We start from the raw sequence: 19,854 nt of genomic DNA, 5'->3' as shown, positions 1-19,854 counted from the left end.
GTTATTTAAACTCATTTTCTCTTTCGTCTATGAGAATTTATAAGGCGTAAGACTCTTGATTTGCTCTCTATTAAGTTTGATTGTTCAGATAGATGCTCAATCAAGTATTTAGACACTGATTGTTTAAATAGATATTTGAACATGAGTTCGAAAAGAACATAAGAAAAAGAGATAAATAAACACAAGAGATTTGTTAACATACTTTGAAAACAATATTACTCAGTGAAATCTCGCACAGTGAATAATTCTTATTTGACAATCTTTCAAATAATTTATAGGTTTAAGTCTAACCTACCCTCCTTACACAAAAAAGTAAGGTAAAGTGCAAAAATCCCAAGTAAAAGGTACACAAGTAATCCATCAAAAGGCATCTTCAAATGTGTGGTACAACAACCTCTTTAAGGCTAAAATTGACATCTTCTCAAAGTAAAACTCTCAATTATAATCAAAATATATCTTCTTGAGTTATCTTCAATAATTATCGCAAAATAAAGTAGAAATAATCTCCTTCAACTCAACACATAAATTTATAAAGGATAAATGATAAGCACAAGCTTTATCCACAAAGTTAATTCGATCTCAACTTCCTCAAGACTCCAATTTGATCATGACTATGAGGCACAATAAATCACATCCATAAAACACATCCTAAAAGTCCATTTGATTATGGAAACGTTATATGAAAAACCCAAGTCAAATAAGCCAATGAATAAAATACTCCGGCTATCCTAATGTCTTCGTTGATCAGTCAATCAATCGCTTGATCATGTCTTGACTGATCAGATGACAAGTCTTGACTGATTAGATGACTAATCAGACATTAAGTCTTCATTGCTTAACAGCCTTGGTCTTGACATATGGTAAGGTAGTCATTTAATCTCATTTTCTTAAAGCAATTTTTAACATTAATTTTAATATAAATGTCGGTTAAAATAACTCTATTAAATAATTATAATGAATAACATATTCGTAACTTAACATGATTTATTAAAATTAATTATATTTCATGAAATAACTTTTAGATTAAACTTATTTGATTAAATTAACATGATATCTCAAAATTGATGACCTTAAATACCTGCAATAGATGGCATGGCCGTCCAAGGGCATTGGAGCACCACACAACACAACACAACAGCAACAACTAAGACCAGCATGCTTAAATCAATCTATATTTCACAAAGGTAAAATACAACCTAATGGATATTAATCACCAGAGTCCAGAGACTAACTAAAGGACATCATAACTCTGATGCTCACTTATTCCTGCACTATTTCACTAAACTTTACATTTGGATTAAAAGAAAGTGAAAAATAAAAAAGAAAGAAAAGCAAGGTAAACAAAAAGACTTCGTTCTTTCTTGTTTTATTACAAGGAAAAATGGAGCAGTGATACCATGTCAGTTGTACAAATAAATTAACAGTATCAATGACACCAGCTATGATTCCATATCAGTTGTTGCTTATCATGTTCTCTATCAGTTTTCCAATAGAATTGAATGAAGTTCCACCTTCCATAACACTCTTCCTTGCTATCTCACCCATTTCCTTCACTTTCTTTCTCATTTCACTTCCACCATCCATTACCATCCCCACAGCTTTCTCTATCTCATCCGCCATCACCACTTCATCACTATCTTTCCTATAGTTCAACCTCATCTCCACTGCTAATCCTAATTCCTTCACCATCTTGTATGCATTGAGCTGTTGTTCAGCATACAGAGGCCATGTTACAATTGGTACACCGAACCACAAGCTTTCCAGGATTGAGTTCCAACCACAATGAGATATAAAACCTCCTATTGCTTTGTGAGCAAGAACCTTCAACTGTGGCGCCCAACTGCATATCAACCCTCTCCCTTGGACCCTTTCCAGGAACCCTTCCGGTAACATGTTTGAAGCATCATTTTGCGGTGGTTGCACACGCAAGGACCATAAGAACCTGAACCCACTTTGCTCCAGCCCCAGTGCTGTTTCTTTCACTTGGGGTGCTTTAAAGCTTCCCATGCTTCCGAAGCAAAGGAACACCACTGATGATTGAGGCTGATCATCGAGCCATTTCATGACCTTATCATCTGAGTCTGAGTAACTCAGACCATTGGGGTTAATCACTGGTCCAACTGGATAAACTGGAGGGTTTTGGCCGTTGGAGAAACAGCTAAGAGCATAATGCTCAACTTCTTCAAATGTATTAATTATTATACCTTTGGCATCCTTGAACCTTTCAGCAACTTTGACATATGCGGCATAACCTCCATCCTTGCTAAATACAGCCGATGGAAGAACATATGTAGGGACAGGACAGACAAAGCCTGGGATCACATGTTCAGGATCTGAGCTTTGGAATTCGGAGCTGTTCAGGCTATGTCGAGTTGGTAGATAAAACATGAGACCCAAGAAGGCTGCATTTGAGGTGATGAATATATAAGAAGGAAGATCAAAGTCAGTTGCAATATCAACCATGGGTGAACAAAAGAGATCAAGAACTAATCCCGCAACTCTGGTTTCATCCGAGCTACATTTCATTGAAACAATGTCTCTGACAGCGTTTCTAACAGGAGGGATGTAGCACTTGATGAACGAATCTATGATGCTTTCGGCTGACTTCCAAGGAGCTAAGGAGGGAGGATCCACTCGAGGGAGGTCAATGAGTTGGATTCCATCAGGTGGCAAAGCAGTGAGGGATTTGGTGTACGCATCTAAAGCAGCATCTGGAAACCACTTCATGGAAAGAATAGTAACCCGAATCCGATCATTGTGATCGATCAGGAGCTTTGCGAATTCAACAGTTGAGACCAAGTGGCCAATTCCTGGCGTTGGAACGAATATGAGCTCTACTTTCTTCATCTCTCAGCTTGTTTGATGCCTGCTGTTTTTCACTTCTGTAGCAATTATTGTACTCTATATTTTATTGGAAGTAGTTCAGCAAACAGGTTTTAATATGGGACATGTTCCACTAAGAGTATGATAAACAAAAAAATATTCCTAAAGGCAACAAATATTGAAAAGCTGGATTACATATACTTTTTTGTTTTTGGTAAAAGGAGGCATTTAGCTGGGGTTGGCAGATTCGAAACTGAAAACTATATTTAACAAAGATTTAAGTACAAAGTTGAATTCCTCAAGCCGACACGTTTTTGTATTTAATAAAAGGATTAATAATACCGGTTGGTAAGTGATCAACTTCAATATAAAACTGGCATTATCATGTCTGCCTTTCGACTTCAACTGCAAAATAAATAAAGGAGCTTTTATTAGAAAAAACCCTACTGCACCAATATTTTTAAAGATTGTTTGACCTTAGTAGCAATTGCATATAGACAAAAACATGGAAACCTGAACAAATCAATAAGGTGGGTTTATATCTCATTGTGGTTGGAACTTGATCCTGGAGAGCTTGTGGTTCGTTGTGTCAATCGTAACATGGCCTATGAGCACTGACCAACAGCTGAATGCATTTAAGATGGTGAAGGAATTAGGATTAGCTGTAGAGATGAGATGGCAGACGATATACAGAAAGCTGAATGCATTCTAGTTTGATATTCTGTTAATATAGAACATTAAAAAAATTATTATAGCATAAACTGCATGCCATTGGTACAAGATTTCCTATACAAATGGAAACTAAACATCGGTTTTGATGGAAGAACTGTATCCAGTTTGGTCATCATAGTATTTGGACCACAGCATCTCACCGCCATACTTGGTGGAACCTTTGATAGAAGGAAGCACTTTTGAGGTAAGATCGGCTACCGGAATGAAGCCGGGGCTGCCGGAAGTCCTAAGAAAATTTTAGTTGCAGGGATGTCTGTTGTCCATTGCTTCCATGCATCTTCTAGATTTCCAATACTTGAAGATGAGTATTGGCATGGTGGATTGTTATAAAATTGTACCCAAACATAGTAAAATAGACCGGTTTTCAAGGCACCCCCAACCCAAGCATCAGGGGAAGGGCAATGGGGAGCTGCGATTAAGTACACTTTCTTACCACGTTTTCCGTATCCTGAAAGGTACTTTGCAAGGTCATCCCAATGTTGATTCGTTCCTCCTTCGATATCAAAGTCGACTCCATCCAAGACGGCATCACCTAGTGGTCGAGAAGATGATATCCCCCCTAAGAAGTTCCAAAGATAAGTAGCCACCTGCCTAGCATCTTCAGCTGATGTAAGGTTGTAGCTCCCTGCACCTCCTCCTATCGAAAGCATTACCTTAATCCCTTTTGCTTGACAGGATTTAATGTCAGAACTCAAACCAGTGCAGCCATTACGGTAGGGATCGCAGTGACCGGCAAGTTTGATCGTCGGAGTCTGGCCATTACCAAATGTTGAAAGAAAAGCTATGTTTACAAAGTCATAGTTACCAGTGGCACAAGTCTCCGCCAAGGTCCCCTCGTTTCCATTCTGACCCCAGTAAATAACAATTCCACCAGCATCAACATTAACATCGAGTAAAACAATGACCGAGCATAAAAATGCTAGTGGCCATGCTTGAGTTATTGCCATCTTTATAGAAACAATTTTTTCTTTGAAGCTTGGGTATATGCAAAAAGGTCTTAAATATAGGAGAAAAGCAGCCTTGGAATAACGTAGAGAGTTTGTTGTATATGAGGCATGGGAGCCGAGGTTACTATAGCCATCCATGTCTTTTGTGGGAGACCTTTAATTATGTTGGTGAATATAGTGCAATGCAAACGACAGTAAAACAGTTTGCGTTGCTTCAATGGGTTGGTTGACCCATAAAATGGGTTCAAAACACAAAGCTATTATATCCCACATTACAATTCTATCGCTAATGTTTCTTACAGAAATGGACAAAACTATTATGGTCTACTCTGTTTTGAGAGGAGAGAAACCTTCAGGTTACAGGTCAGCAACTTTAATGGCACTTCTTAGGACTTCTTTTTAACATTAATTCTCATAACTGATCTGGTAATTCTAATTCGAACTAAAAACCCCAATCTGATAAATCCAAATTCTAATTCTGCTAACTTGATTTGACCATAAAAAAATTAACAACCTCAAACCTATCTAACCTACACCCAAACATGTGTTGAATTTGGAATGACCTAAACCTGGATTGACTTGAAGAAATAACCAAAAATAATCCAAACTCGAGTTTCAAACACAAAGGAGGAACAAAAGTGACCCAATCCAAAAGAAAAATACCATCTAAAAACTCAGTTAGTGAACCTGAATCACTAGAACCCCAAAGGACTCGAAAATTTTAAAACCCGAATTAACCCGACCCATATCGACCAAATCCAATTAATACCTATATCCTACGGCATTCACCATATCCAATTGTGCTCTAATTTTCATTATCCTCTCTTCAATACAGCCAATCTATGCTTGTGGATGCCAGTAAGATTTAGCTGCAGTGCAGAACATACTTATGGAACTTTATGCCTTCTTCACCTGCATTAAGTAATTTTGTTAAACGAGAATTGTTTTCTTTTATGTTCGCTACTTGCAGAGAAGAACTTGAAGTGACCAACACATCAAACTGTATTGAATTAATGATAGACTAGAACATGAATAAAGATTATATACGGAAGTTATATAAGTTGTCAATAACAACTCATTTCGGCTGATGCTATCGACTTTTATGGATATACTTGTTCCATCATTGGACATCTTGTTGCGCTTCCCAGTTGCTTCAATACAATACAAGCAGTGGAGCTTGTATATTTTGCATCCTAGTAGGTTTTCTTCTCAATATTTGGATGTTTCCTGTTGATGGCCCTACAGTCTTAACTATCAAACAGGGAATGTACATAAACCACTCCTGCAATACAAAATAGGCTTACTTCTGTTCTATACACAACATGCTCATGAAATATCGTACGAGGGATTATAGATTAAACAACAATAAATCATCAAAAATTATAAAATATTGTGCATTTGCTCATTAAATATTTACAACAAATAGGGATATTTCAAACAAATGCTAGGACAAACCCAGGTCAAGGTAAGTAGATCATGACTTTTTAGAGTACGAGAGATTTACCTAGCACCATACAAGTAAAGGTCAAGCACATCTCTTCATATGAAAAACTTTTTCTGCCCAACTTACGCTCATTAATCCCTCTCTCCATGTTCAACCCAGTTATAGGCTGACCATTTTTTTCTCCCTTGTTAACACAATCTTCTCTTGGATAAGATTTTGATTCATTCCTTTATTTTTTGTTTCGCCTGTCATGATCCCCATTAAGCCTAGGCTGAACCTCATTGTCACCATGCCTTTTCTTTTTGCCGTTATGTTTTGCAATCGCTTTACTAACGTCAATGGATTCATTGGGAGTTCTAGTTCTTCCTCCAAAATCCCCAATTTTCTGTTTAGTTTTTTTCAGGACAAAACCCTAATTTTGAATCCCAAATTTTAGGATTTTAGCCAAAAGAAAAACAAACCTAACCTTTTCAGATAAAATTATTTTTTAAAAAACCTTTTTGGGTTAATTATCTAATTGATTTCTCATATTATAAGTCAAAGCAGGTACAAAGTAGATGAAATTGACGCGTGGCAACTTGTGGTACCTTCGAATGTACCCAGAACTTACGAATGAAACAAGGCTGCCATAAAACTAGACTTTTTTTAAACTACCAGTTTTGTCTTCCAAATAACTTGCCGACAACCGAAACCCTATTTCTAGTTTTACCGGTCAACGGAATATGAGTTCCGGCAGGCGAGTACCCTTCACCCTTGTTCTCTTCTTTTGCCTTTTAGTTTCATCTCACTCTCTTACTTCTAACTATAATTTCCGAAAGAAACACAAAATCAAAGGACCCATTAAAACTTTAGTCGTCCTCGTGATGGAAAACCGTTCTTTTGACCATCTTTTGGGTTGGCTCAAATCGACCCGACCCGACATAGACGGTCTCTCCGGCACAGAGTCAAACCCAGTCAACGTCGCCGACCCCAACTCCCCCTTTATCTCTGTCTCCGACGACGCTCTCTTTGTCGACTCCGACCCAGGCCACTCTTTTCAAGCGATCAGAGAACAGATTTTCGGGTCGAACGACAGCTCTGCTGACTCGGCTCCAATGAACGGCTTCGCCCAACAAGCGGAGAGCATGGGTGAAGGAATGGGAAGAACCGTGATGAGCGGATTTAAACCGAGTCGGTTACCGGTTTACACGAAGTTAGCGAACGAGTTCGGCGTTTTCGACCGGTGGTTTGCTTCGGTTCCGGCTTCGACTCAACCGAACAGGTTTTACGTTCATTCAGCAACGTCGTTTGGGGCGACGAGTAATGTCAAGAAAGACCTCATCCATGGATTCCCCCAAAAGACGATTTTCGATTCGTTGGACGAAAATGGCCTCAGCTTCGGCATTTATTACCAAAACATCCCGGCCACCCTTTTCTTCAAAAGCCTAAGGAAATTAAAGTTCTTGACCAAATTCCACAACTACGCTTTGAAGTTCCGGCTTCACGCGCGGCTTGGGAAGCTGCCGAATTACGTGGTGGTGGAGCAGCGTTACTTCGACGTGAAGGAGTTTCCGGCGAACGACGACCACCCGTCGCATGACGTGGCGCGTGGGCAGAGGTTCGTGAAGGAGGTGTACGAGATACTGAGAAGTAGCCCGCAGTGGAAAGAGATGGCGCTTCTGATCACGTACGATGAGCACGGAGGGTTTTATGATCACGTGCCGACACCTGTGTCGGGTGTTCCTAACCCGGACGGAATAGTTGGACCCGACCCGTTTTATTTCAAGTTCAATAGGCTTGGTGTTAGGGTCCCCACTCTCTTGGTCTCTCCCTGGATCGATAAGGCAACTGGTAAGATTTTATTTTCTGTGTTTTTTTTTTCTAAAAGTCAAATTAGCTTAGATATTTTTGATGGGTTCCTCTTTAAAAATTATTTCAATGAGATTGCATTTGATGGGCTAATAAATTTTATAATTTGTTACAAAAAATTTCCTTTTTGTATTTGTGATGGTGTTAATTTTTGTTGTCTTTACGTGTACAAGATAATTGTTGATTAAGACAATTTAGGAAATGAAAGTAATTGAATGTCATTTAGAGGAAGGCTTGACGGAAATGGTTGCTTATAAGGTTTGGTTTGAGGTTAATCAGTAATGGTGTTGGTTTGACGTCTTGTCCTTTACGTGATAATGGAGAGGATATTATTGCTTTGCTTCTAATGGTGGGATATTTCATATCTTTAACTCTCCCTTGGTGTTGGTACAGTGATCCACGAGCCAACTGGGCCAACACCGTCTTCCCAATTTGAACATTCTTCCATCCCTGCAACTGTGAAGAAGCTCTTCAACCTGAATTCAAATTTCCTGACAAAGAGGGATGCCTGGGCTGCTACATTTGAAAATTATTTTAAGCTACGTACTACTCCACGAACTGACTGTCCTGGTATGCTCAAATTCCATGTTCTTTATGCAATGCTTTTATCTGTGCTCGCTCTCGGCATTGCTCAGGATTGTTATCCTTTTCCTCCCTAAAATCGTAGCTTTCACCCATACGGTCCCCTGAAGAAGTAAAGGTGGTTTTGATTTCAAATATCAAAAGCATATCGTGTCTCATAGTTGTCAGATATAGAGTTGAAATGCTTTTAATTTGGCCGAAACAGTTTATAATATATCTAGGAATTTGGATGCAGAAACTCTTCCAGAGGTGACGACTTCATTGAGGCCATGGGGGCCAAAAGAAGATGCTAGCCTCTCAGAATTCCAAGTTGAGCTGGTTCAGCTTGCATCACAGCTCAATGGTGATTACGTCCTCAATACTTACCCTTATATTGGGAAAAGCATGCGAGTAGGTGAAGCCAACCGATACGTAGAGGATGCAGTCAAGAGGTTCCTGGAAGCCGGAAAGGCTGCTATAAGAGCCGGAGCTAATGAATCTGCAATTGTTACGATGAGGCCTTCTCTTACCAGTCGAATCGAGGATCGGGGTCAACATGTGGAAGCCTATTAGTCCTTCCATACGATCATCTACGCCCCAATGTAAATATAGTTCTAAATTATTACGGTACTCTCTATACATATTTATAGGTAATATGCCACGTATACTAGCATCAAAGCTTCATATCATTGACTGAAGTCAACTGTACTTATTCAGGTATAATAAGCAAGCAGTGTGAGTTTTACTAGTTACGTATCAAAATCGAGCCTTTTCATCGAAGATAGCATTTTCTCTTCCCCTACCAAACAACACAAGATTCTACTCTTAACGCAAGCCACCTATGATTGGGTTAATTTAGATCATGAAATATGATCCACAAGAGATCTGTAACACTCTTATCTCCCGAACCAGAACAAAGAACCAAACCAACATATTCCTTTACTGTTCATATAACCATCTACAATCCTCCAAACAGCTATATGTGCAACGTAATGCCTCCTTCAACTTGCAAATGCATAGGGGGAAAAATTCAGCAGCAGCATCAACCACATGGATGAAAGACTATCAAATAATACCCAATCTTTGCCAAACCTCCAACAACTTTTGCAAATGAGCTAAATCTGTAAGCCTAAAATTAATTCATAAATTCCACAAGAAAGCGAAAGGCACCCAATATGCTATGAAAGAAAAAGGAAAATGGGAGAGTACCTGTTGGGTGATGGATTCATGGGCAACCATGTAATCCTTGTAGAGGAAAGTAGATACCCAGAGACGACGCCGTTGCGGCCCCCGTCAAGAATGAACCCAATCTCACCCTCAATACGTACCTCATCTTTCACCTTCCCCTTTTCTTCTTCTTCTTCTTCTTCTTCTTCTTTATGTTCTTTTTTCTCTTTCAAAATTTAGACCACTGTTTTCATGAAAGAAACTTAAAACGGCACCACTTTTGGTCACTTAACGATACCTAACGTTGTCGTTTTAGTAGTATATATATATTTTTGTTGCGGGTTGAAATCGAACATATGTTGAGCAGAGGCAAAGCCAATATATAAAAGAGAGAGTGAAAGCCAAAAATACACGTTTCAGTGTGGAGCAAAACACCCCACTTTGTCCCCTTCTTCAATCTTTATTTCCGTTTCAAAGAAAATTTAGGGTTTGGGTTTCTTTCCTTTTGTGAAGAGGAAAATATGCAGCAGCCTCCACAGTTGATGAACATCACCACTGAGCAGATTCAAAAGGTTTTCTTTTTTTATTCTTTTACAGCATTGCGCCCCTTTATATGTATATGCATTTTGGTTGACTGGATGTTTAATGGGTTTTCTATTTATGGGTTTTGCATGCATTGTTTACTGTATGTATTATTTGTAATCAAACTAGATTTCTCTTGGGTTCTTGGCGTTCTTCATCATATTTACCACAGTTTCATGATCATGTCATTTGTTTTCTTACTTGGACGAGTTAAATTTATTCTCAACAGTTGATTTTCCATTAAAGAAACAAGCGTAATTTGTTGAGAAAAATTTATATCTATTTATCTGTGCGAATATTGATATGATAATGGATCATGTATCTTGTAGTACCTGGACGAGAATAAGGAGTTGATTATGGCAATAATGGAGAACCAAAACCAGGGAAAGTTGGCTGAGAGTGCCTCGTGAGTGGCCCCTTTCTTTAAATATTGTTCTTCTTTCTTTGCTTGCAGCATTGTACCAGTTGTTTTAGGCCCTTTGCTGTCCATTTTTTGTCGTTGAGCAAAATGTTTAGATCACGTCATTCTTCCATTACTTACAGCATTATACCAGTTGTTATAGGCCCTTTTTTCTTGCATTTCACCTTTAAATGGTAATAGACCCCCTATTGGTTGGCAAATCTTTGAGTGGTTTTCCTGGTCACCCCCTAAATTGAGTTCTTCACCAGAAACATTATTCTTTGATAATGAAGTTATTAAGTTGTATGTGCAATTCAGTGCTAGTTTAGTGCTCAACTTGTAGCATTTTTGTGTTATCGAAGATACATTTTAAAAGATGATGTAGCAAAAACTGCAAAACAACAGCCGATAAACACTTGGTCATCTATATTTTAAAGATGAGATGAATGATTGTTTGCCATTGGTTTGCCTATAATTTGAAGAGCTGAAGAACAGTGACTGTCATGGTGGAAGAACTATGGTAGATCTGAATATTTTTAAGTCTTTGTGTATTACTGTTGGTTAACCAGTACTGTAAATTATGATATATTCTCTCATTTTATATAGAAAAAAAAAATATGATTCAGGTATCAAGCACAGCTGCAGCAGAACCTAATGTATCTAGCTAAAATTGCTGATTCACAACCACAGGCATCGGCATCGGCATCTTCCCAGGTTGTGTCTCGGAGATTTCTTCCGTTTAATATCTTTGGAAAAACCAAGAATGCATATTATTTCAACTTATTTATGAAACATTGCAGCCGTTGCAGATGCCTCCACAGTCTGCAATACCACAAGAGCAGCATGTTCAGTCTGCACAAGCTGCAATGGCTAAGCAGCATCCCTGTTTCTTAGCACCAAAGTTGCCTTTCCATTTGAATGATCAGCCACAGCAGCAGCAACCAGAGCAGTCCGTGTATCTCCAGCAGCAGCAGTTCAACCAGCCACAAGTTGGGTTAAGATCTGTTGCCCCTAGTGGCACTTATCTCGGGGTGCAAACTGGTATGGGTAACAATTTCATGAACATTCAAGGAAACAAACAAGATAGCTCGGAAGATGGTGGTGGTGAAGGTTTCCGAAAATCGTCGTATGGGCGTGATAACATGAGGGCTTGAATGATGTATACATGGGTAATACCCTGGTGTTCATATTGTGTAGAGCTCTTCCAGTACTTAGCTTCTAATAATCTGTTTATGTTTTGCTGGTATGAAGAGTGGTAGGGGCATACTACATGTGGGGAGTTAACTTTGGTTCTTTCGTCATCTCTGACTTTGTTGTTTTGCGCTTCTGAATCTCTCCGCAATATATTGGCTATTATTGATTAAATAATGGTTTCAAAGTTGGTAGCTTGCATGGCGATGTGTCAAATGGCACATGTGGTATTCAAGTTTGAGTTGGATTAAAAATAAATTCTTGATTTTTTTTTACATAACTTGTTCAATAACTAAATCTAAATACTTCTGTGAGTCTAATTCAACATTATTCCATCCAAAGAGTCTAACCAGATATAACATTTGCCCATTAATTTACTTCAAATTAAAACACAAAAGCATCATAATGTTACTCCAATGCGCATATTTTCTCCATCTTACCTATAAAAACAACAATAAGTAGGTTTATGGGAGTAAAACTTTTTCTAAATCAGCAATTAAATCTTCTTTCTTCTTTCTTGCACTCAATTAAATATTTGAACTCTCAAAATGCATCAAAAAGACACTTTGACTGTTAATTTTACAGTGCCACGTCGTGGTTGTGACATGTGGTGAAAAATAATAAAACTCAATAAAAATATTTAAATTTTATTTAAAAAATTAAAAATTACTAAAAATATAGAAAATTATTAAAAATATTATAAAATATAAACATATAGAATTATTTGAAAATACAGAAAAAATTATAAATTTCTTTTATCAATTTTAAAGTTATTATCTTTGGCACGTGTCACGCCGTGGTTGTGACACGTGGTGGAAAAATGATAAAAAAATAATTAAAATCAATAAAATTTAAAATATATAGGAAAATATTAAAAATTTATTAAAATGCTAATAAAATATAGAAATGTAAAAGATTATTAAAAATTATAAAATTATAAAAAAAATTAGTTTAATCCATTGCCTGCCAAACACTTCCCACCTAAACACAGCCTTCCCACAATGCATCTCTTTACAGTTTCTTTGTGTCTTTGCTTTTATTTTTCCCTATTACTGCATAATCTTCATATCTATAAAAGGGTTTCTGTTAATTTTATTATAAAATATTTTTCTATATTGTTATAATTTTTATCGTTTTAATTTATTTTAATAAATTTTTTTTATCATTTCCCTCAACATGTCATGACATGTAGAGGGGATAATAACTTTAAATATTATTCTCTATATTTTTATAAAATTTTATTGTTTTATCATTTTTTTCATCATATCTCACAATCATGTCATCAACATGGCAGTGCTAATTGAAAAAAAAATGGAAGCCTAAAAAATAAGAAATGTGGATTTATTTATGACAATTAAAAAGAAAAAGGGTAACACCCAAAATTTCCAGTACAACTAATGGCACTGTTTCGGGTATGTACATAATAGAATTTTTGAGAAATTAGAATGAATTTATTAAATGTTAAAAAAGAAAAATTGGTAAGGGTAAATTTAAATTCGAATTTTCGAGAAAAGGATTAAATGTTTGGAGAATGATGTGAGCACAAACATATGAGAATTTGGTTATAAGTTTTGCATTAACAGCAGTGCAAAGAGGACTGCTGCATTGAGCGTTGAGTTGCAAAAACGTAATAGGAAACAAAGAAAGACTTGTCTGCCATGAATGGATAATTTAAATGTTGAGCTTCATCCATGTTTTATGTAGGTAAATAGAAGAAGATCCAAATTGGAACATGGCTGAAAATTTTGAATACAAAAAAGAGGAAGAGGATCCAAATGAGTGAATGAGGAAGCACAGTATTAAGACTACCACCTTGTGAACAGACTTTTGAGTTGGAAATGTGTAAATAGTTTTGAGTTTATGAGTTTAAAACGTTGTTGTATTCATCTTGAGAATTGTTACAAGTATGGTTAAGGGACGCAAACTTTGAACAGTAATAGTTACTTCATGTTCCTACTTGCATGGCTGAGAGGGTCAAAACCAGAGCCATAATTGAAAATAATTTGGGGATCTTCTAAGCCATAATTTGCACTTAGTGAAAATGAGAAAAAGTGACCTATTTATGATGAATTAATTAATAGAAACTGAATAGAAGGTTTTAATATGTAGTAATGACCTCGCAAAATGGAGGAAAGATTTGAATGGGTAGATAATACAAAAACAATGTTTAAATATCAAAATGGTATGAATTGAATAGTGTTGAGGTGTGGAGGGAGATAAGGTGGCAGCACCACCATTGTTTTTCTACCCAATCATACCCTCATCATTAGCATATGATTTGTGTTAAAATATATATTTAAGTGGTGGAGGGCATATGGATGGCGGCACCAGTATTTTGTACTTATATACAATGAGAACTGAGTTAAAATACGAGTTAAAGGGTTGGAGGGTTTCTAATAGGGAGCACCTGTAACATCCTGATTTTGAGCCTAGTCAGAACAGTGGTTTCGGAACCACAAATCCGATGAGAAAAATTTTATTTTAACTATATTTTTATGGCATACAATTTCACGGAATGATTTCATTAAAAATTGTAAAAAAATAATTATGAGTTATAATGTATATTTCTAGATTCCTTAGTGAGTCTATTTCTAGATTCCTTAGTGAGAAAATTGATTTTTAGTGAATAAAGGTCAGAACCATCAGGCAGTGAAACAGGGGAGACTTTAATGAATAAATTGTACTAATTGGCTAAACCAAAAATTCTAAAAATTTTATGGTAAGATAATATATGAGTCTAGTTTCAGGGAAAATTTACGGATCTAAATTTCGAGTTTCGTAACTCGAGTTATAGTTAAATCAGTGACTGCTGCGCTGGTGCACAACATTATGGTGAACAGTGAAATAAATTTTAAAAGCAAATTTTTATGCCCTGAACTAATAAGTTAAGTCAAGTAACGCCCCACACTCAACTCCGACAATGGTCTCGGGTAAGGGGTGTTACATTTGTTGGTATCAAAGCCGGTTTAGTCGGTTCTCGGAACATTCAGTGTGAATAAGAGTCTAGTTATACATGCTATACCTATATTTTGATAGTGTGACGACTCCTGACGATTTTAAAATATTTTCTTTTATAGTTATGGATTTCGAACGAGCTGGTGCAGATGATGTAGAGAGTAATGCGCCCGCTCCCGCAGAAGGGACGGTGCCACCCGATAGTAGTGAAAGGCTCGTATCAGTTAGTCAGGGAGGAGGGGCTCGAGAAGCCTTCTTCCAAGCTATGAATGATTGGTTTGCTGAGTTCGTTCGTACGAATCCAGCTGTTAGACCTCCACCCCCTCATGATTCTCAGGTTCCCCATGTAGCTTCTCCAGCCGCAGGTATAGTTAGAAGAGAAAGACCAGCAGTTGATAAGATCAGAAAATAAGAGGCTGAAGAGTTTCGGGCTACTAAAGATGATGATGTAGAGAAAGCTGAATTTTGGCTCGAGAATACTATTAGAGTTTTTGATGAATTATCCTGTACACTGGAAGAATGCATGAAGTGTGTTGTCTCACTTCTCAGAGATTCGGCCTATCATTGGTGGAAGACTCTTGTGTCAGTGGTACCGAGTGAGAGAATTACTTGGGATTTCTTTCAGGAGGAGTTTCGTAAAAAATATATCAGTCAGAGGTTTATAGCTCAAAAAAGAAAAGAGTTTCTTGAGTTAAAACAAGGTAAGATGACTGTGACTGAGTATGAACGTAAATTTGTCAGACTTAGTAAATATGCTCGGGAGTTTGTGTCCACTGAAGCTAATATGTGCAAGAGATTTGAAGATGGGCTTAATGATGATATCCGACTATCAGTGGGTGTTTTAAAAATCAGAGAGTTTATTGTTCTGGTTGAAAGAGCCTGTAAGGCAGAAGATTTGTTAAAAGAAAAAGAGAAGGGCAAAATTGAAATTGAAGTGCAAGACAAGAAGAAAAGACAAATGAGCAGATCATTTCAGTCTACATCCAAGAGACCTAGAGAGTTCTCTAGTGGATCAAATTTTTCAGCCAGGTATTCTAGCCGAAACAGAGGTAGAAGATTTAAGGGTCCAAGAGCTCAGACTACTACAGTCGCAAGTACGGGTAGTACTCGACCACCTAGGCCAGAATGTGCCCAATACGGTAGACATCATCCTGGAGAGTGCAGAGCAAATGAAAATGATTGCTTTAGATGTGGTGCATAAGATCACTATATTCGGGATTGTCCTGAAACAGTTAAAAGAGAAATAATACCGAGTGCGAGATCGGGAAATGCTCCTACTAGAGGCAGACCACAGAGGAATTTGGGAGTTGGAGCAAGTAACAGGGGTACGCCCAGATACTCAGTAGCTAGACCAGATGTTAGAGCACTCGCAAGGACATACGCTATCCGTGCTCGTGAAGAGGCATCCTCCCCTGATGTGATTACGGGTACATTTTCTCTCTATGATACTAATGTTATTGCTTTAATTGATCCGGGTTCGACCCATTCTTATGTTTGTATGAGATTGATGCCTAGTATGAATATGCCTATAGAATCTACTGAATTTGTAATTAAAGTATCAAATCCATTAGGCCAGTATGTGTTAGTAGACAAAGTATGTAAGAGTTGCCCTTTGATGATTAGAGGTCACTGTTTTCCGGCCGATCTCATGCTATTTCCATTTGTTGAGTTTGATGTGATTCTTGGTATGGATTGGTTGACTGCCCATGATGTGATAGTGAATTGCGGAAAGAAATACATTGAGTTGAAATGTGGAAATGGTGATATTATCCGGGTTGTTCAGATGAGTCAGATGGTTTTCTCGCTATGATTTCTGTTATGTTTTCTCAGAAATGTTTGAGAAAAGGGTGTGAAGCTTATCTTGCTTTTGTATTGAATACTAGAGATCCAGAGTTGAAAATTGAATCAGTGCCAGTGGTACGTGAGTATTTAGATGTGTTTCCGGAAAAATTGTCAGGTTTGCCTCCTATTAGAGAAGTTGAATTTGATATTGAGTTGATTCCAGGTACAACTCCTATTTCTATTGCTCTTTATAGAATGGCCTCGTTGGAATTGAAAGAATTGAAAGCTCAGTTGCAGGAATTAACTGATAAAGATTTTGCAAGGCCTAGTTGTTCTCCGTGGGGTGCACCAGTGCTTTTTGTTAAAAAGAAAGACGGTTCAACGAGATTATGTATAGATTACCGGCAGGTTAACGAAGTAACTATAAATAACAAATATCCGCTGCCTAGAATTAATGATCTATTTGACAAAATGAAGGGAGCTACTGTGTTTTCGAAGATAGATTTGAGATTTGGTTATTACCAGTTGAGGGTTAAAGAGTCAGATGTTCCGAAGACTACTTTCCAGACTAGGTATGGTCACTATGAGTTTCTTGTGATGCCATTTGGCTTGACTAATGCTTCTGCTATTTTCATGGACTTAATGAACCGAATTTTCAGACCTTACTTGGATAAATTTGTAGTTGTGTTCATTGATGATATTCTGATTTATTCTCGTGATGAGATTGAACATGCCAAGCATTTGAGAACCGTTTTACAGATTTTGAGAGATAATAAGTTTTATGCCAAGTTTAGTAAAAGTGAGTTTTGGTTTCAAAAAGTTGGATTCCTTGGACACATTGTCTCAGGTGATGGTATTAAAGTTGATCCGAGTAAAATTTCAGTAATTCTTAATTGGAAGCCTCCTAGAAATGTATCAGAGGTTAGAAGCTTTCTTGGATTAGCTGGTTATTATAGACGATTTGTAAAGGGATTTTCCATGATAGTTACCCCATTGACAAGGTTGTTGCAGAAAGATGTCAAGTTTGAATGGACTGAAAAATGTCAGCAGAGTTTTGATAAGTTAAATGCATTGTTGACTGAAGTTCCTGTTTTAGTACAACCAGAACCGGGTAAAGAATTTGTGATTTACAGTGACGCATCCTTGAACGGATTGGGTTGTGTACTTATGCAAGAAGATAAAGTCATCGCATATGCTTCTAGACAGTTAAAGCCACATGAGAAAAACTATCCGACGCACGACTTAGAGCTGGCTGCCATTGTATTTGCGTTGAAGATCTGGAGACATTACTTGTACTGTGAAAAGTGTCGAATATTTATTGACCATAAAAGCTTGAAGTAATTGATGACTCAGAAAGATTTGAACTTGAGGCAAAGAAGATGGCTAGAGTTGATTAAAGATTATGAGTTAGTGATCGATTACCACCTTGGTAAGGCAAATGTTGTTCCTGATGCCTTGAGTAGAAAATCTTTATTTGCATTCAGAGCTTTGAATACTAGTTTGACTTTATCTGATGATGGTTCCATTTTAGCTGAGTTGATGGCTAAACCGATGTTTCTCGAAGAAATCTATGAAGCTCAGAAAGATGACAGTGAGTTGCAGGCTAGAAGAGCTCAGTGCGAGTCGGGTGTAGAGTCTGATTTTTAGATCGGTTCTGATGGTTGTTTGATGTTCAGAGACAGAGAATGTGTACCAAAGAATGATGAGCTTATTCGGAAGATCTTACAAGAAGCACATAGTAGTTCTCTGTCTTTTCATCTAGGTAGTATAAAGATGTATAACGATTTAAAGAAAATGTATTGGTGGGCAGGAATGAAAAGAGATATTTCAGAATTTGTTTTTAGATGCTTGATCTGTCAACAAGTAAAGGCCGAACATCAGGTACCTTCAGGTTTATTGCAGCCTGTGTTAGTTCCTAAGTGGAAATGGGACCGAGTTACCATGGATTTTGTAGCAGGGTTGCCGTTGACACCAAAAAAGAAAGATGTAGTATGGGTTGTGATTGATAAGTTAACGAAGTCAGCTCATTTTATCCCGGTTCATATGGATTATTCACTTGACAAGTTGGCTGGATTGTATGTTTCAGAGATAGTCAGACTACATGGGGTACCGTTATCGATTATCTCAAACAGAGATCCGAGATTTACTTCGCGATTTTGGAGGAAATTGTAGGAAGCTTTGGGTACAAAGTTGAACTTCAGTATAGCTTTCCATCCTCAGACCGATGGTCAGTCAGAGAGAGTTATTCAGCTACTTGAAGATATGCTCAGATGTTGTGTTTTATAATTTCAAGGCAGTTGGGAGAAATATTTGCCGTTGGTAGAGTTTGCCTATAATAATAGTTATCAGTCGAGTTTGAAGATGGTTTCTTATGAAGCTTTGTATGGACGTAAGTGTCATATGCCTTTGTATTAGACAGAGATTAAGGAAAATTAGATTTACGGGATTGATTTAGTCAAAGAAACGGAAGAGATAGTAAAAGTTATCAGAGATTGTTTAAAAGCAGCTTCAGACAGACAGAAGTCTTATACAGATTTAAAAAGAAAAGAGATCGAGTATCAAGTTGGTGACAAAGTGTTTTTAAAAGTATCCCCGTGGAAGAAAATTTCTAGATTTAGCAAGAAAGGCAAACTAATTCCAAGTTTCATTGGACCGTTCGAGGTGACTGAAAGAATTGGGCCCTTAGCATCTCTGTTAGCTTTGCCAACTGAGTTAGAAAAGATTCATAATGTATTCCATGTTTCTATGTTACGTCATTACCATTTCGATCCGTCACATGTGATCCCACCAACAGAGGTTGAGATTCAGCCAGACATGACTTATGTTGAAGAATCGGTAAAAATTCTAGATAGAGAGATTAAGCAACTAAGGAACAAGAGTATTGCACTTGTGAAAGTGTTATGGAATAGGCATGGGGTTGATGAGGCTACATGGGAGCCCGAAGAGGCTATGCAAAAATAGTACTCAAATCTCTTCACAGGTAAGATTTTCGAGGACGAAAATCCATAAAGGGGGGAGAAATGTAACATCCTAATTTTGGGCCTAGTCGAAACAGTAGTTTCGGGACCACAAATCCGATGAGGAAAATTTCATTTTTACTATATTTTTATGGCCTACAATTTCAGGGAATGATTTCGTGAAAATTTCGTTCAAAAATTTCGACGTTTGGGCACTCAATTTAGTCAAAAGGACTGAATTGTAAAAAGTGCAAAAGTTGAGTTCTACATGTCAGAGGTGTACAATTGTTATGAAATTTTAAATTAGAGGTCTTTATATGGTAATTAGACCATTGGTTAAGTTATGGAAAAAAATGGACATGAGATAAGTGAAATAGGAAATTTTTAAGTTAGGGGCATTTTGATAATTTAGTAACTAAAATGAATTAAAAGGGAAAAAGATGGCAAATTGTGCTCATCTTCTTC

General features: G+C 37.3%; 3 protein-coding genes and 1 pseudogene across 5 annotated transcripts; 2 read left to right on the top strand and 2 right to left on the bottom strand.

Moving 5' to 3' along the window:
* Window positions 1-1,156: 1,156 nt before the first annotated feature.
* On the bottom strand, window positions 1,157-3,197 carry LOC107928722 (UDP-glycosyltransferase 71K1). Its single transcript, XM_016859980.2, has one exon. It carries the CDS (start codon window positions 2,845-2,847, stop codon window positions 1,453-1,455), a length of 1,395 nt encoding a protein of 464 aa, XP_016715469.2. The 5' UTR covers window positions 2,848-3,197; the 3' UTR covers window positions 1,157-1,452.
* A 19-nt stretch (window positions 3,198-3,216) lies between these two features.
* Window positions 3,217-5,735, bottom strand: LOC107928750 (acidic endochitinase-like; annotated as a pseudogene).
* A 144-nt stretch (window positions 5,736-5,879) lies between these two features.
* On the top strand, window positions 5,880-9,103 carry LOC107928748 (non-specific phospholipase C1). Of its 2 annotated transcripts, XM_016860003.2 has the most exons (3): window positions 5,880-7,776; window positions 8,188-8,364; window positions 8,612-9,103. In XM_016860003.2, exons 1-3 carry the CDS (start codon window positions 6,669-6,671, stop codon window positions 8,926-8,928), a joined length of 1,602 nt encoding a protein of 533 aa, XP_016715492.1. In that variant the 5' UTR covers window positions 5,880-6,668; the 3' UTR covers window positions 8,929-9,103. The 2 variants fall into 2 exon arrangements, with proteins under 2 accessions (XP_016715492.1, XP_016715493.1); XM_016860004.2 differs by lacking the exon at window positions 8,188-8,364.
* Window positions 9,104-9,236: 133 nt separating this feature from the next.
* On the top strand, window positions 9,237-11,869 carry LOC107928751 (GRF1-interacting factor 2). Of its 2 annotated transcripts, none has more exons than XM_016860006.2 (4): window positions 9,237-10,094; window positions 10,434-10,510; window positions 11,131-11,218; window positions 11,314-11,869. In XM_016860006.2, the coding sequence occupies exons 1-4, from the start codon at window positions 10,044-10,046 to the stop codon at window positions 11,656-11,658; spliced, it is 561 nt and encodes a 186-aa protein (XP_016715495.1). In that variant the 5' UTR covers window positions 9,237-10,043; the 3' UTR covers window positions 11,659-11,869. The 2 variants fall into 2 exon arrangements, with proteins under 2 accessions (XP_016715495.1, XP_016715494.1); XM_016860005.2 differs by having other exon boundaries at window positions 11,305-11,869.
* Window positions 11,870-19,854: the final 7,985 nt, after the last annotated feature.

The sequence above is a fragment of the Gossypium hirsutum genome, chromosome D03 (assembly GCF_007990345.1).
Source record: "Gossypium hirsutum isolate 1008001.06 chromosome D03, Gossypium_hirsutum_v2.1, whole genome shotgun sequence".
Taxonomy (NCBI): Eukaryota; Viridiplantae; Streptophyta; class Magnoliopsida; order Malvales; family Malvaceae; genus Gossypium; species Gossypium hirsutum.
Note: the sequence above shows the minus strand (reverse complement) of the source record. Positions and strands in the feature narration are given on the sequence as shown.